Raw genomic sequence first — 18,944 nt, forward strand, 5'->3', positions numbered from 1 at the left:
GGCCGAAGCAGGACTGTTCTTATAATCGCAGGCAGGTCGGTGACCTCTTTTTAACGCCTCTTCCCGCTAGCTTCATCTACTTTCTCTCCGACACTCCCCAGCTTCGAGGATGGATGTGTTCTTCCATGAACTCCCCTCTTGGTTAACTTCCAAAATCCAGGCTTAGCACACGCCTCCACTTTTTTGTTCCTATTTTCTCCCATTTGTGAAACTGCTTTCCAGAGACGGTTCAACACTTTTCCCTTCAGGACTAAGTGGGTGTTTCACCACCAATCTTTTGTACCCCCACTAACCCTACCTAACCCAACCCTCTTGCTTGTCTCGGTTACATTTCCTCCACTCCTCCATGTCTTCTTTTCCTGTTCTTTCATGCCAATCCTTGTGTTGTCCCACTTTCAGTACATCGCCTTTTCACCGTCAGCTAGCTCCCTCTTCCACGAGCCTCGATATTGGAAAAATAAAAAATAAAAAGATGGAATCGTTTCATAGCTCGGTCATAGACTGGTGTCTTCGAAATGTTGAGATGTGAAAAAAATCTAACATCCAACACTGAATACTAGCAGATGGATCGGCCAGCTTAACATCCATCCAAAGCGCTGGGCCGGCATAGTCAATTGGGGAAAAAAAATCAAACCCAGACCAAGCCAAATGACAAGAATCCTGGGGGTTATTCTGCCGGACCCCATCTTCAAATAGTGACCAAATCACAGTTTTGGCTTTTCATCGGATGCTCATGGCTGTAAAATCATCACAACCATCTCCAAGCAATCTGGCAAAATTCCATGTTGTAAAATGTAATTATTTTGTGGTAAATGTCAAAAAGCCAATTAATTAGTGCAATAAAGATTGTTTTGTTATTACGAGAATAAAAGTACAATAAAGGAATGCACTTTTATTGAAAAGTCACCAGGCTATGCAGGCCTGGAGCTTGTTCAGGATGCAACAACATCCTGGTCGAGCAAGTGTTGCAATCGGGTTTGTGTTCTTTACACTTCAAAAACCTTTTGCAGCTTACCTTCAAATCCCATATATGCACCATCACTATTTTCTCTGCATCCTAATATCCAACCATGCACTTTTTGTCCCTCGGCTCTCGGACAAGGCTCTCGGGGAGGGGGAACGTCAAAATGAGCTACGTCCGGCTGTTCATCCGTCCGTGTACTTTTGTCTGCAATATTTCAAAACCAGTTGAATATTTAGCTTTCATATTGCAGATATCTATTCCTCGTGACATTATCTCAGCCTGATTAGATCACAGAGGTGATTGGCTGAATTTTGTTAAAATGGCAACCATGTTGGTTGCAATATTTAAAAAACTGTTTAAGATCTCGCTCTCATATTAGATATCTATTCCTCAAACCACCCAAAAGGCGGGGTACCTAGAGTATCAGCTCCTTGTTACCTCCACCACGAAAGGTGGGCGGAAGTTATGTTTTCACCCGTCTGCCTGTGAACAGGATATCTCAAAAGGTTTTGGCAGAATTCGGATGCAATTTGGTGGGCAGGTTGGGTGTGCGACAAGGACGAATTTATTCGATTTTGGTGAAGATCGGAATCGGGATATGATCGTTTAAGTGATTCTTCACCATTGAGTTAGTGCCAAAAACTATATGTAGCATGATAATTCAAAAATTTGTGTTTGACTTATGACAAAACTAGGTGGATGTGTGGTTAAGTGATTAAAAACAAGCCGATTAGATTTTGGTTCGGGTCCAGATCAAGATCCGGTGGGTGTCCAGCCAGGTGGAGGTATGCGTTCTACCCAGTTCCGTTCTAGATACATCTGAAACTGCCAGCTATGATACCCAAACTTCCCTCAACTCTGCATTTCTGATGGCACTACCTATTGGAAGCGACACTGAATATAGTTTGACCCTGCTCTTAACACCAGTCACACAATGCCGTTTCCCACTCTCCTTGGAATTTGCTTGGAAACTGTCCTGGGAATTTGCTGGGATCAGACCTCATACAGCAATCCCTCGATCTGCACATCACATCCTGGCTCATCAGAAAACCCAATATATCTGAAGGAGGCTCGAGCTGTTGGACCCGAGACCAACCCGCACACCAAGTATTCCTGGCTGGACGACATGGTGCATAGGTTATCTTCCCTGCTACTCATTTGTTCTTCGATTACCAATATAATTACCTCCTTTACCACAATGTTCTGGTTCATTATGTACAACAGCAATGCTTTGTACATTTATAAGAGTTCTTACAAAAAAATATATATAATTATTTATTGCAAAATAAACAACACAAGTTTTCCTTGTTAACCACCAGTTTATTACAAGGTGCTGTTAATTGGTGTTCAGCACAACATACGGGCAGTGAGGATTGGAATCAAACCATTGGGAAGGGGAGTCTCACAAAGCACTAGTTCATAGGCTGGATGACGTCACCTCGGATGAGCGTGAAGACTGCAGATCGTTCTTCTGAGGTGACGTTTCCACGTGAAACTGCAAACATAAAAGATGTGATCAGCAAATCAGAGTCTCAAGGCACCGCACCCGTGAGCTTGTGCGGGGTACATTCCAGTCCATCTACAATTCCTGTGGTTCCATCCCTGGCCACAGACAGAAACTGCCTCAACCATGCCATCTGTATGCTTGGTGGGAAAAGATGGGACAAACAGGACTTTCCGAGGTGGTGAAGATCCAGAAAAATGTTATTCTGGTCTCCCGATCTAGTCAGAGAACAAGGCACAAGCCGCTAGAATGCATCAACAAGATTTAGCTTATCGTCACCAGTGAAGATACGAGTAAACTCATTAGAATTTTTTTTTTATTCCTCCACCATTCCTGCCTACCATCCTCATTCCTGAACACCTGGTCCATATAATGAACCAATCCCTCCATAAATCAGAACACATCACTAAACTCCATCATTGCCGAGTACAGTGAATGACAAGAGGCCGAGGGGGCACAAATTGATTGTTTGGAGCTTTACAGCATTCGGTGGAGACAAGTCAGACCTCGTCGGAATGTATGGCATCCCATAGGTTGTGGTTTAAAATCCCACTACAGGCTGTGGTATTAATAATGATGCAGACAGTCAAAAAGATGAAACTGCTGCCTTTATTGAAACCTAAAATAAATAAATGACTAAAATCTTGTCAACTGAGGATGCGTTCAAATTGGGAGACGATCACATGGAAACAATGGAAAGTTCAATCTTTCTGGGTCCGACGATTGAAGCGATTGGAGAATGTAGAGGAAAAATTAATATACGGTTAATTGGTTAGCATTGGGGAGACCAGCAATGGCAGGATTGGCAAAGATGTGGAAAGACAAAGATGTGACAATACAAACCAAGAGGTGGTTGGTGAATGCTCTGGTATTTCTAGTTAAAATGTATGGATGGGAGTCATGGGCAGTGAAGAAAGAGAAAGAAAGAAAGATTGACAGTTTTGAAATGTGGTTTTGGATAAGAATGTTAAAAATTCCATGGACTGAAAGAAGAACAAACAAATCAGTGCTTGCAGAAATTTGACAATTTGGAAGCACTGATGCCAAAACAGAAAGTCATACTTTGGGACACATCATGCATGCAGAAAGCAAAAGTCTGAAAAAAAAAAATCAAACCATGCTGGTGGGTATGGTTTGAAGGAAGATGAGGAAGAGGCAAATGCGCTGGATGGATGGTGTAAAGGGCTAAAGGTTGCAACAAAGCAGTCTCTGCCAGAGCTTTGGGAAGCAGTGCAGGCCAGGGAAGTTTGAAGATATAAAATATTGCCTATGGATATAAAGGCGCTGATCATGAATGTCCCATGAGCTTGAAGGAAGTAGATAACTAACCACCTTGAGCAAGATTCCCGAGGAAAGCCATGCTGCTATGGAATAATCCATTAAAAAAAAAAAAAAATTATATAATTATATCCACGGAAGCGATGTCATGCCTGTTTGCATTTGTGGTTGACTCAAATGCCCTCAGGGCACGTGTGAATTGGCACCAAAATGGTCCCATCAAAAGCAGTGCTGCCCACAGAAAAAACCCTCGAGTAAAATGTCAGAACGTTATCACATTGCCACCTTACAATAAGATAAAAATACTTAATTAGCATCAACATGTACCAGTTGGTAACTAATACTGTACCCATATTCCATGGTACCAATGTGGCCACCAGAGAGGAGGTTGGGTGGGGTCAACACCGCAACGGTGCTGTCCCAGTCGAAAATAATTTTGTTTTGAAAGACACAATCATGTCTACATACATACACGTGATAGTCGACAAGGTCAGATTTATGATCCCCCAGATGGTGTACTAAACCATGTCCCCTCCGCTACCCTCCCGAATGCACCAGAACAATAATATATTCAAATATTGCACCGTTGAGGACCAGCTCCAAAACGAGACAATTTGTAAACATACTACCAACTGAACTCCCAGTATATCGTACGCAATAAATTCTTATTGAAAATATTTGTCAAAAAATAAATAAATAAAAAGATCAAAAACTTTTGCTCATTTCAAGAATTTCAACAATTCACATCATATTTTAATACTTTTAAAATTGCAGATGAATTTTGAATGTCATATCGACTTGTAGTGCACATCCTGATCCAGTGCATGCAGTATGTCCCCACAGTATGGTACTCAAACCCATTGTGTTTGGGATTAATTTATAATATAGTACATTATGACAACATGAACATTGCAGTGAAGATGCGATCATCAAGTAAAACTCAAACTCCCCGTTCTCAGCATGTGGAAGTTTCACCACTTCACATCTTACATTCTCCAGGACTTGCGGCGGAAGGATGTGCTGAGCGAAAGTGATGAACTCCACAGTCATCTCGAGCACAGAGACCATGTCACAACGCCGCCCAGGAAAACTTGGAAGTAGTTCACGGAGATGGGCGCAGCTCTCCGCAATGCGCTCCCTGGTGGGATCGGTCAACCACACACCATGTACAGTCACACACTGCGATCGGTCCACCACAAGTGCTCTTCTCTTGAAACAATGAAAATAACGTTTTTAGGAGAAAGATTAAAAAACAAACAAACAAACAAAAAAACATCATGCAGACCACGATACTTGCAAAATCTACCCCTCCCCAAAATGAAAATAGAAATATAAAATATAAAATCTACCCCTCCCCAAAATGAAAATAGAAATATAAAATCCACCCCTCCCCAAAATGAAAATAGAAATATAAAATCCACCCCTCCCCAAAATGAAAATAGAAATATAAAATCCACCCCTCCCCAAAATGAAAATAGAAATATAAAATATAAAATCCACCCCTCCCCAAAATGAAAATAGAAATATAAAATCCACCCCTCCCCAAAATGAAAATAGAAATATAAAATATAAAATCCACCCCTCCCCAAAATGAAAACAGAAATATAAAATCCACCCCTCCCCAAAATGAAAATAGAAATATAAAATATAAAATCCACTCCTCCCCAAAATGAAAATAGAAATATAAAATATAAAATCCACCCCTCCCCAAAATGAAAATAGAAATATAAAATATAAAATCCACCCCTCCCCAAAATGAAAATAGAAATATAAAATCCACCCCTCCCCAAAATGAAAATAGAAATATAAAATATAAAATCCACCCCTCCCCAAAATGAAAACAGAAATATAAAATCCACCCCTCCCCAAAATGAAAATAGAAATATAAAATATAAAATCCACTCCTCCCCAAAATGAAAATAGAAATATAAAATATAAAATCTACTCCTACCCAAAATGAAAATAGAAATATAAAATCCCCCCCTCCCCAAAATGAAAATAGAAATATAAAATCCACCCCTCCCCAAAATGAAAATATAAAATATAAAATCCACCCCTCCCCAAAATGAAAATAGAAATATAAAATCCACCCCTCCCCAAAATGAAAATAGAAATATAAACTCCACCCCTCCCCAAAATGAAAATAGAAATATAAAATCCACCCCTCCCCAAAATGAAAATAGAAATATAAAATCCCCCCCTCCCCAAAATGAAAATAGAAATATAAAATATAAAATCCACCCCTCCCCAAAATGAAAATAGAAATATAAAATATAAAATCTACCCCTCCCCAAAATGAAAATAGAAATATAAAATCCCCCCCTCCCCAAAATGAAAATAGAAATATAAAATCCACCCCTCCCCAAAATGAAAATATAAAATCCACCCCTCCCCAAAATGAAAATAGAAATATAAAATATAAAATCCACCCCTCCCCAAAATGAAAATAGAAATATAAAATATAAAATCCACCCCTCCCCAAAATGAAAATAGAAATATAAAATCCACCCCTCCCCAAAATGAAAATAGAAATATAAAATCTACCCCTCCCCAAAATGAAAATAGAAATATAAAATATAAAATCTACCCCTCCCCAAAATGAAAATAGAAATATAAAATATAAAATCCACGCCTCCCCAAAATGAAAATAGAAATATAAAATATAAAACCTACCCCTCCCCAAAATGAAAATAGAAATATAAAATCCCCCCCTCCCCAAAATGAAAATAGAAATATAAAATCCACCCCTCCCCAAAATGAAAATATAAAATATAAAATCCACCCCTCCCCAAAATGAAAATAGAAATATAAAATATAAAATCCACCCCTCCCCAAAATGAAAATAGAAATATAAAATCCACCCCTCCCCAAAATGAAAATAGAAATATAAAATATAAAATCTACCCCTCCCCAAAATGAAAATAGAAATATACACAAAGAATTAAGTTAAGCACCCCTACACAAAGAATTAAGTTAAGCACCCCCTAATATATATTCTTTGTGTATATGTATACATTGGCAAATTGCGAAGATGGTCCCTCCAATAGCCAATCTGGATGAATTGGAACGTGCATTACATCGGGAATGGAACAACCTGCCACAGCAACGCATACGACGGCTTACAGGGTCTATGAGACGTAGGGTTGAGTCAGTGATCCGATCACGTGGGTCCTACACACGTTATTGACGCAAAGATCGCTAGAGGTCTTCTCAGAACAATGACTGTACGTTAGAAAACATAAACGTCATCCACACTGTCCGTGATGGACCTATAGCTCCATACTTAAATTGAGGTGAAAATATGCCTAAAATTCCCAAAAAATTTCACCTTAAATTATTCAGAATAAAATATTGAAAACGGCATGATTGTTATGTTTTTATGTGACCATAATATCACTTCTCCAGAAAATATAGCAATATCATGGGTATATTACACTGTTTTGACGACAACAAACTTGTAATGTGCGAGGTTGTAAAAAAACGGGGGGGGTGCTTAACTTAATTCTTTGTGTATATAAAATATAAAATCCACCCCTCCCCAAAATGAAAATAGAAATATAAAATATAAAATCCACCCCTCCCCAAAATGAAAATAGAAATATAAAATCCACCCCTCCCCAAAATGAAAATAGAAATATAAAATATAAAATCCCCCTCTCCCCAAAATGAAAATAGAAATATAAAATATAAAATCCACCCCTCCCCAAAATGAAAATAGAAATATAAAATCCACCCCTCCCCAAAATGAAAATAGAAATATAAAATCTACCCCTCCCCAAAATGAAAATAGAAATATAAAATCCCCCCTCCCCAAAATGAAAATAGAAATATAAAATCCACCCCTCCCCAAAATGAAAATAGAAATATAAAATCTACCCCTCCCCAAAATGACAATAGAAATATAAAATCCACCCCTCCCCAAAATGAAAATAGAAATATAAAATATAAAATCTACCCCTCCCCAAAATGAAAATAGAAATATAAAATCCCCCCTCCCCAAAATGAAAATAGAAATATAAAATCCCCCCCTCCCCAAAATGAAAATAGAAATATAAAATCCACCCCTCCCCAAAATGAAAATATAAAATATAAAATCCACCCCTCCCCAAAATGAAAATAGAAATATAAAATCCACCCCTCCCCAAAAGGAAAATAGAAATATAAAATATAAAATCCACCCCTCCCCAAAATGAAAATAGAAATATAAAATCCACCCCTCCCCAAAATGAAAATAGAAATATAAAATCTACCCCTCCCCAAAATGAAAATAGAAATATAAAATATAAAATCTACCCCTCCCCAAAATGAAAATAGAAATATAAAATCCCCCCTCCCCAAAATGAAAATAGAAATATAAAATCCAACCCCTCCCCAAAATGAAAATAGAAATATAAAATCTACCCCTCCCCAAAATGAAAATAGAAATATAAAATCCACCCCTCCCCAAAATGAAAATAGAAATATAAAATATAAAATCTACCCCTCCCCAAAATGAAAATAGAAATATAAAATATAAAATCTACCCCTCCCCAAAATGAAAATAGAAATATAAAATCCCCCCTCCCCAAAATGAAAATAGAAATATAAAATCCACCCCTCCCCAAAATGAAAATAGAAATATAAAATCTACCCCTCCCCAAAATGAAAATAGAAAAATAAAATCCACCCCTCCCCAAACTGAAAATAGAAATGGAAAATCCCCCCCTCCCCAAAATGAAAATAGAAATATAAAATCCACCCCTCCCCAAAATGAAAATAGAAATATAAAATCTACCCCTCCCCAAAATGAAAATAGAAATATAAAATATAAAATCCACCCCTCCCCAAAATGGAAATAGAAATATAAAATATAAAATCCACCCCTCCCCAAAATGAAAATAGAAATATAAAATCTACCCCTCCCCAAAATGAAAATAGAAATATAAAATATAAAATCCACCCCTCCCCAAAATGGAAATAGAAATATAAAATATAAAATCCACCCCTCCCCAAAATGAAAATAGAAATATAAAATCTACCCCTCCCCAAAATGAAAATAGAAATATAAAATCTACCCCTCCCCAAAATGAAAATAGAAATATAAAATATAAAATCTACCCCTCCCCAAAATGAAAATAGAAATATAAAATACCCCCTCCCCAAAATGAAAATAGAAATATAAAATCCACCCCTCCCCAAAATGAAAATAGAAATATAAAATCCACCCCTCCCCAAAATGAAAATAGAAATATAAAATCCACCCCTCCTCAAAATGAAAATAGAAATATAAAATATAAAATCCACCCATCCCCAAAATGAAAATAGAAATATAAAATCCACCCTTCCACAAAATGAAAATAGAAATATAAAATCTACCCCTCCCCAAAATGAAAATAGAAATATAAAATATAAAATCTACCCCTCCCCAAAATGAAAATAGAAATATAAAATCCCCCCCTCCCCAAAATGAAAATAGAAATATAAAATCCACCCCTCCCCAAAATGAAAATAGAAATATAAAATCTACCCCTCCCCAAAATGAAAATAGAAATATAAAATCCACCCCTCCCCAAAATGAAAATAGAAATATAAAATCCCCCCCTCCCCAAAATGAAAATAGAAATATAAAATCCACCCCTCCCCAAAATGAAAATAGAAATATAAAATCCCCCCCTCCCCAAAATGAAAATAGAAATATAAAATCCACCCCTCCCCAAAATGAAAATAGAAATATAAAATCCACCCCTCCCCAAAATGAAAATAGAAATATAAAATCTACCCCTCCCCAAAATGAAAATAGAAATATAAAATCCACCCCTCCCCAAAATGAAAATAGAAATATAAAATCCAACCCTCCCCAAAATGAAAATAGAAATATAAAATATAAAATCCACCCCTCCCCAAAATGAAAATAGAAATATAAAATCCACCCCTCCACAAAATGAAAATAGAAATATAAAATCTACCCCTCCCCAAAATGAAAATAGAAATATAAAATATAAAATCTACCCCTCCCCAAAATGAAAATAGAAATATAAAATATAAAATCCACCCCTCCCCAAAATGAAAATAGAAATATAAAATATAAAATCCACCCCTCCCCAAAATGAAAACAGAAATATAAAATCCACCCCTCCCCAAAATGAAAATAGAAATATAAAATCCACCCCTCCCCAAAATGAAAATAGAAATATAAAATATAAAATCTACCCCTCCCCAAAATGAAAATAGAAATATAAAATCCCCCCCTCCCCAAAATGAAAATAGAAATATAAAATATAAAATCCACCCCTCCCCAAAATGGAAATAGAAATATAAAATATAAAATCCACTCCTCCCCAAAATGGAAATAGAAATATAAAATATAAAATCCACCCCTCCCCAAAATGAAAATAGAAATATAAAATCTACCCCTCCCCAAAATGAAAATAGAAATATAAAATATAAAATCCACCCCTCCCCAAAATGGAAATAGAAATATAAAATATAAAATCCACCCCTCCCCAAAATGAAAATAGAAATATAAAATCTACCCCTCCCCAAAATGAAAATAGAAATATAAAATCTACCCCTCCCCAAAATGAAAATAGAAATATAAAATATAAAATCTACCCCTCCCCAAAATGAAAATAGAAATATAAAATACCCCCTCCCCAAAATGAAAATAGAAATATAAAATCCACCCCTCCCCAAAATGAAAATAGAAATATAAAATCCACCCCTCCCCAAAATGAAAATAGAAATATAAAATCCACCCCTCCCCAAAATGAAAATAGAAATATAAAATCCACCCCTCCACAAAATGAAAATAGAAATATAAAATCTACCCCTCCCCAAAATGAAAATAGAAATATAAAATATAAAATCTACCCCTCCCCAAAATGAAAATAGAAATATAAAATCCCCCCCTCCCCAAAATGAAAATAGAAATATAAAATCCACCCCTCCCCAAAATGAAAATAGAAATATAAAATCTACCCCTCCCCAAAATGAAAATAGAAATATAAAATCCCCCCCTCCCCAAAATGAAAATAGAAATATAAAATCCACCCCTCCCCAAAATGAAAATAGAAATATAAAATCCCCCCTCCCCAAAATGAAAATAGAAATATAAAATCCAACCCCTCCCCAAAATGAAAATAGAAATATAAAATCTACCCCTCCCCAAAATGAAAATAGAAATATAAAATCAACCCCTCCCCAAAATGAAAATAGAAATATAAAATATAAAATCTACCCCTCCCCAAAATGAAAATAGAAATATAAAATATAAAATCTACCCCTCCCCAAAATGAAAATAGAAATATAAAATCCCCCCTCCCCAAAATGAAAATAGAAATATAAAATCCACCCCTCCCCAAAATGAAAATAGAAATATAAAATCTACCCCTCCCCAAAATGAAAATAGAAAAATAAAATCCACCCCTCCCCAAACTGAAAATAGAAATGGAAAATCCCCCCCTCCCCAAAATGAAAATAGAAATATAAAATCCACCCCTCCCCAAAATGAAAATAGAAATATAAAATCTACCCCTCCCCAAAATGAAAATAGAAATATAAAATATAAAATCCACCCCTCCCCAAAATGGAAATAGAAATATAAAATATAAAATCCACCCCTCCCCAAAATGAAAATAGAAATATAAAATCTACCCCTCCCCAAAATGAAAATAGAAATATAAAATATAAAATCCACCCCTCCCCAAAATGGAAATAGAAATATAAAATATAAAATCCACCCCTCCCCAAAATGAAAATAGAAATATAAAATCTACCCCTCCCCAAAATGAAAATAGAAATATAAAATCTACCCCTCCCCAAAATGAAAATAGAAATATAAAATATAAAATCTACCCCTCCCCAAAATGAAAATAGAAATATAAAATACCCCCTCCCCAAAATGAAAATAGAAATATAAAATCCACCCCTCCCCAAAATGAAAATAGAAATATAAAATCCACCCCTCCCCAAAATGAAAATAGAAATATAAAATCCACCCCTCCCCAAAATGAAAATAGAAATATAAAATCCACCCCTCCTCAAAATGAAAATAGAAATATAAAATATAAAATCCACCCGTCCCCAAAATGAAAATAGAAATATAAAATCCACCCCTCCACAAAATGAAAATAGAAATATAAAATCTACCCCTCCCCAAAATGAAAATAGAAATATAAAATATAAAATCTACCCCTCCCCAAAATGAAAATAGAAATATAAAATCCCCCCCTCCCCAAAATGAAAATAGAAATATAAAATCCACCCCTCCCCAAAATGAAAATAGAAATATAAAATCTACCCCTCCCCAAAATGAAAATAGAAATATAAAATCCACCCCTCCCCAAAATGAAAATAGAAATATAAAATATAAAATCCACCCCTCCCCAAAATGGAAATAGAAATATAAAATATAAAATCCACCCCTACCCAAAATGAAAACAGAAATATAAAATCCACCCCTCCCCAAAATGAAAATAGAAATATAAAATCCACCCCTCCCCAAAATGAAAATAGAAATATAAAATATAAAATCCACCCATCCCTAAAATGAAAATAGAAATATAAAATATAAAATCCACCCCTCCCCAAAATGAAAATAGAAATATAAAATCCACCCCTCCCCAACATGAAAATAGAAATATAAAATATAAAATCTACCCCTCCCCAAAATGAAAATAGAAATATAAAATCCACCCCTCCCCAAAATGAAAATAGAAATATAAAATCCACCCCTCCCCAAAATGAAAATAGAAATATAAAATATAAAATCCACCCCTCCCCAAAATGAAAATAGAAATATAAAATCCACCCCTCCCCAAAATGAAAATAGAAATATAAAATATAAAATCTACCCCTCCCCAAAATGAAAATAGAAATATAAAATCCACCCCTCCCCAAAATGAAAATAGAAATATAAAATATAAAATCCACCCCTCCCCAAAATGAAAATAGAAATATAAAATATAAAACCTACCCCTCCCCAAAATGAAAATAGAAATATAAAATATAAAATCTACCCCTCCCCAAAATGAAAATAGAAATATAAAATCCCCCCCTCCCCAAAATGAAAATAGAAATATAAAATATAAAATCCACCCCTCCCCAAAATGAAAATAGAAATATAAAATCCACCGCTCCCCAAAATGAAAATAGAAATATAAAATCCACCCCTCCCCAAAATGAAAATACAAATATAAAATCCACCCCTCCCCAAAATGAAAATAGAAATATAAAATCCACCCCTCCCCAAAATGAAAATAGAAATATAAAATCTACCCCTCCCCAAAATGAAAATAGAAATATAAAATATAAAATCCACCCCTCCCCAAAATGAAAATAGAAATATAAAATATAAAATCCACCCCTCCCCAAAATGAAAATAGAAATATAAAATATAAAATCCACCCCTCCCCAAAATGAAAATAGAAATATAAAATATAAAATCCACCCCTCCCCAAAATGAAAATAGAAATATAAAATCCACCCCTCCCCAAAATGAAAATAAAAATATAAAATATAAAATCCACCCCTCCCCAAAATGAAAATAGAAATATAAAATATAAAATCCACCCCTCCCCAAAATGAAAATAGAAATATAAAATCCACCCCTCCCCAAAATGAAAATAGAAATATAAAATATAAAATCCACCCCTCCCCAAAATGAAAATAGAAATATAAAATATAAAATCCACCCCTCCCCAAAATGAAAATAGAAATATAAAATCCACCCCTCCCCAAAATGAAAATAGAAATATAAAATCTACCCCTCCCCAAAATGAAAATAGAAATATAAAATCTACCCCTCCCCAAAATGAAAATAGAAATATAAAATATAAAATCCACCCCTCCCCAAAATGAAAATAGAAATATAAAATCTACCCCTCCCCAAAATGAAAATAGAAATATAAAATATAAAATCTACCCCTCCCCAAAATGAAAATAGAAATATAAAATCTACCCCTCCCCAAAATGAAAATAGAAATATAAAATATAAAATCCACCCCTCCCCAAAATGAAAATAGAAATATAAAATCCACCGCTCCCCAAAATGAAAATAGAAATATAAAATCCACCCCTCCCCAAAATGAAAATACAAATATAAAATCCACCCCTCCCCAAAATGAAAATAGAAATATAAAATCCACCCCTCCCCAAAATGAAAATAGAAATATAAAATCTACCCCTCCCCAAAATGAAAATAGAAATATAAAATATAAAATCCACCCCTCCCCAAAATGAAAATAGAAATATAAAATATAAAATCCACCCCTCCCCAAAATGAAAATAGAAATATAAAATCCACCCCTCCCCAAAATGAAAATAGAAATATAAAATATAAAATCCACCCCTCCCCAAAATGAAAATAGAAATATAAAATATAAAATCCACCCCTCCCCAAAATGAAAATAGAAATATAAAATCCACCCCTCCCCAAAATGAAAATAGAAATATAAAATCTACCCCTCCCCAAAATGAAAATAGAAATATAAAATCTACCCCTCCCCAAAATGAAAATAGAAATATAAAATATAAAATCCACCCCTCCCCAAAATGAAAATAGAAATATAAAATATAAAATCCACCCCTCCCCAAAATGAAAATAGAAATATAAAATCTACCCTTCCCCAAAATGAAAATAGAAATATAAAATATAAAATCCACCCCTCCCCAAAATGGAAATAGAAATATAAAATATAAAATCCACCCCTCCCCAAAATGGAAATAGAAATATAAAATATAAAATCCACCCCTCCCCAAAATGAAAATAGAAATATAAAATCTACCCCTCCCCAAAATGAAAATAGAAATATAAAATATAAAATCCACCCCTCCCCAAAATGAAAATAGAAATATAAAATATAAAATCCACCCCTCCCCAAAATGAAAATAGAAATATAAAATCTACCCCTCCCCAAAATGAAAATAGAAATATAAAATCTACCCCTCCCCAAAATGAAAATAGAAATATAAAATCCACCCCTCCCCAAAATGAAAATAGAAATATAAAATCTACCCCTCCCCAAAATGAAAATAGAAATATAAAATCCACCCCTCCCCAAAATGAAAATAGAAATATAAAATCCCCCCCTCCCCAAAATGAAAATAGAAATATAAAATCCACCCCTCCCCAAAATGAAAATAGAAATATAAAATCCCCCCTCCCCAAAATGAAAATAGAAATATAAAATCCACCCCTCCCCAAAATGAAAATAGAAATATAAAATCCACCCCTCCCCAAAATGAAAATAGAAATATAAAATCTACCCCTCCCCAAAATGAAAATAGAAATATAAAATCCACCCCTCCCCAAAATGAAAATAGAAATATAAAATCCAACCCTCCCCAAAATGAAAATAGAAATATAAAATATAAAATCCACCCCTCCCCAAAATGAAAATAGAAATATAAAATCCACCCCTCCACAAAATGAAAATAGAAATATAAAATCTACCCCTCCCCAAAATGAAAATAGAAATATAAAATATAAAATCTACCCCTCCCCAAAATGAAAATAGAAATATAAAATATAAAATCCACCCCTCCCCAAAATGAAAATAGAAATATAAAATATAAAATCCACCCCTCCCCAAAATGAAAACAGAAATATAAAATCCACCCCTCCCCAAAATGAAAATAGAAATATAAAATCCACCCCTCCCCAAAATGAAAATAGAAATATAAAATATAAAATCTACCCCTCCCCAAAATGAAAATAGAAATATAAAATCCCCCCCTCCCCAAAATGAAAATAGAAATATAAAATATAAAATCCACCCCTCCCCAAAATGGAAATAGAAATATAAAATATAAAATCCACTCCTCCCCAAAATGGAAATAGAAATATAAAATATAAAATCCACCCCTCCCCAAAATGAAAATAGAAATATAAAATCTACCCCTCCCCAAAATGAAAATAGAAATATAAAATATAAAATCCACCCCTCCCCAAAATGGAAATAGAAATATAAAATATAAAATCCACCCCTCCCCAAAATGAAAATAGAAATATAAAATCTACCCCTCCCCAAAATGAAAATAGAAATATAAAATCTACCCCTCCCCAAAATGAAAATAGAAATATAAAATATAAAATCTACCCCTCCCCAAAATGAAAATAGAAATATAAAATACCCCCTCCCCAAAATGAAAATAGAAATATAAAATCCACCCCTCCCCAAAATGAAAATATAAAATATAAAATCCACCCCTCCCCAAAATGAAAATAGAAATATAAAATCCACCCCTCCCCAAAATGAAAATAGAAATATAAAATATAAAATCCACCCCTCCCCAAAATGAAAACAGAAATATAAAATCCACCCCTCCCCAAAATGAAAATAGAAATATAAAATATAAAATCCACTCCTCCCCAAAATGAAAATAGAAATATAAAATATAAAATCCACCCCTCCCCAAAATGAAAATAGAAATATAAAATATAAAATCCACCCCTCCCCAAAATGAAAATAGAAATATAAAATCCACCCCTCCCCAAAATGAAAATAGAAATATAAAATATAAAATCCACCCCTCCCCAAAATGAAAATAGAAATATAAAATATAAAATCCACCCCTCCCCAAAATGAAAATAGAAATATAAAATCCACCCCTCCCCAAAATGAAAATAGAAATATAAAATCTACCCCTCCCCAAAATGAAAATAGAAATATAAAATCTACCCCTCCCCAAAATGAAAATAGAAATATAAAATATAAAATCCACCCCTCCCCAAAATGAAAATAGAAATATAAAATATAAAATCCACCCCTCCCCAAAATGAAAATAGAAATATAAAATCTACCCTTCCCCAAAATGAAAATAGAAATATAAAATATAAAATCCACCCCTCCCCAAAATGGAAATAGAAATATAAAATATAAAATCCACCCCTCCCCAAAATGGAAATAGAAATATAAAATATAAAATCCACCCCTCCCCAAAATGAAAATAGAAATATAAAATCTACCCCTCCCCAAAATGAAAATAGAAATATAAAATATAAAATCCACCCCTCCCCAAAATGAAAATAGAAATATAAAATATAAAATCCACCCCTCCCCAAAATGAAAATAGAAATATAAAATCTACCCCTCCCCAAAATGAAAATAGAAATATAAAATCTACCCCTCCCCAAAATGAAAATAGAAATATAAAATCCACCCCTCCCCAAAATGAAAATAGAAATATAAAATCTACCCCTCCCCAAAATGAAAATAGAAATATAAAATCCACCCCTCCCCAAAATGAAAATAGAAATATAAAATCCCCCCCTCCCCAAAATGAAAATAGAAATATAAAATCCACCCCTCCCCAAAATGAAAATAGAAATATAAAATCCCCCCTCCCCAAAATGAAAATAGAAATATAAAATCCACCCCTCCCCAAAATGAAAATAGAAATATAAAATCCACCCCTCCCCAAAATGAAAATAGAAATATAAAATCTACCCCTCCCCAAAATGAAAATAGAAATATAAAATCCACCCCTCCCCAAAATGAAAATAGAAATATAAAATCCAACCCTCCCCAAAATGAAAATAGAAATATAAAATATAAAATCCACCCCTCCCCAAAATGAAAATAGAAATATAAAATCCACCCCTCCACAAAATGAAAATAGAAATATAAAATCTACCCCTCCCCAAAATGAAAATAGAAATATAAAATATAAAATCTACCCCTCCCCAAAATGAAAATAGAAATATAAAATATAAAATCCACCCCTCCCCAAAATGAAAATAGAAATATAAAATATAAAATCCACCCCTCCCCAAAATGAAAACAGAAATATAAAATCCACCCCTCCCCAAAATGAAAATAGAAATATAAAATCCACCCCTCCCCAAAATGAAAATAGAAATATAAAATATAAAATCTACCCCTCCCCAAAATGAAAATAGAAATATAAAATCCCCCCCTCCCCAAAATGAAAATAGAAATATAAAATATAAAATCCACCCCTCCCCAAAATGGAAATAGAAATATAAAATATAAAATCCACTCCTCCCCAAAATGGAAATAGAAATATAAAATATAAAATCCACCCCTCCCCAAAATGAAAATAGAAATATAAAATCTACCCCTCCCCAAAATGAAAATAGAAATATAAAATATAAAATCCACCCCTCCCCAAAATGGAAATAGAAATATAAAATATAAAATCCACCCCTCCCCAAAATGAAAATAGAAATATAAAATCTACCCCTCCCCAAAATGAAAATAGAAATATAAAATCTACCCCTCCCCAAAATGAAAATAGAAATATAAAATATAAAATCTACCCCTCCCCAAAATGAAAATAGAAATATAAAATACCCCCTCCCCAAAATGAAAATAGAAATATAAAATCCACCCCTCCCCAAAATGAAAATAGAAATATAAAATCCACCCCTCCCCAAAATGAAAATAGAAATATAAAATATAAAATCCACCCCTCCCCAAAATGAAAATAGAAATATAAAATCCACCCCTCCACAAAATGAAAATAGAAATATAAAATCTACCCCTCCCCAAAATGAAAATAGAAATATAAAATATAAAATCTACCCCTCCCCAAAATGAAAATAGAAATATAAAATCCCCCCCTCCCCAAAATGAAAATAGAAATATAAAATCCACCCCTCCCCAAAATGAAAATAGAAATATAAAATCTACCCCTCCCCAAAATGAAAATAGAAATATAAAATCCACCCCTCCCCAAAATGAAAATAGAAATATAAAATCCCCCCCTCCCCAAAATGAAAATATAAATATAAAATCCACCCCTCCCCAAAATGAAAATAGAAATATAAAATCCCCCCCTCCCCAAAATGAAAATAGAAATATAAAATCCACCCCTCCCCAAAATGAAAATAGAAATATAAAATCCACCCCTCCCCAAAATGAAAATAGAAATATAAAATCTACCCCTCCCCAAAATGAAAATAGAAATATAAAATCCACCCCTCCCCAAAATGAAAATAGAAATATAAAATCCAACCCTCCCCAAAATGAAAATAGAAATATAAAATATAAAATCCACCCCTCCCCAAAATGAAAATAGAAATATAAAATCCACCCCTCCACAAAATGAAAATAGAAATATAAAATCTACCCCTCCCCAAAATGAAAATAGAAATATAAAATATAAAATCTACCCCTCCCCAAAATGAAAATAGAAATATAAAATATAAAATCCACCCCTCCCCAAAATGAAAATAGAAATATAAAATATAAAATC

General features: G+C 33.9%; 1 protein-coding gene across 1 annotated transcript in view; it reads right to left on the reverse strand.

The window, feature by feature from the left end:
* Positions 1 to 2,267: 2,267 nt before the first annotated feature.
* Positions 2,268 to 18,944, reverse strand: part of LOC137432109 (uncharacterized) — a 52,367-nt gene continuing 35,690 nt past the window's right edge. Inside the window, exons 3-4 of the mRNA XM_078783643.1 lie at positions 4,737 to 4,884; positions 2,268 to 2,459 (exon numbers count right to left, since the gene is read on the reverse strand). Coding sequence (XP_078639769.1) covers positions 2,382 to 2,459; positions 4,737 to 4,884 — 226 coding nt within the window. The 3' untranslated portion in view covers positions 2,268 to 2,381. The remainder of the gene's footprint in view (positions 2,460 to 4,736; positions 4,885 to 18,944) is intronic.

The sequence above is a fragment of the Myxine glutinosa genome, chromosome 8 (assembly GCF_964187855.1).
Source record: "Myxine glutinosa chromosome 8, kmMyxGlut1.1, whole genome shotgun sequence".
Classification (NCBI taxonomy): domain Eukaryota; kingdom Metazoa; phylum Chordata; class Myxini; order Myxiniformes; family Myxinidae; genus Myxine; species Myxine glutinosa.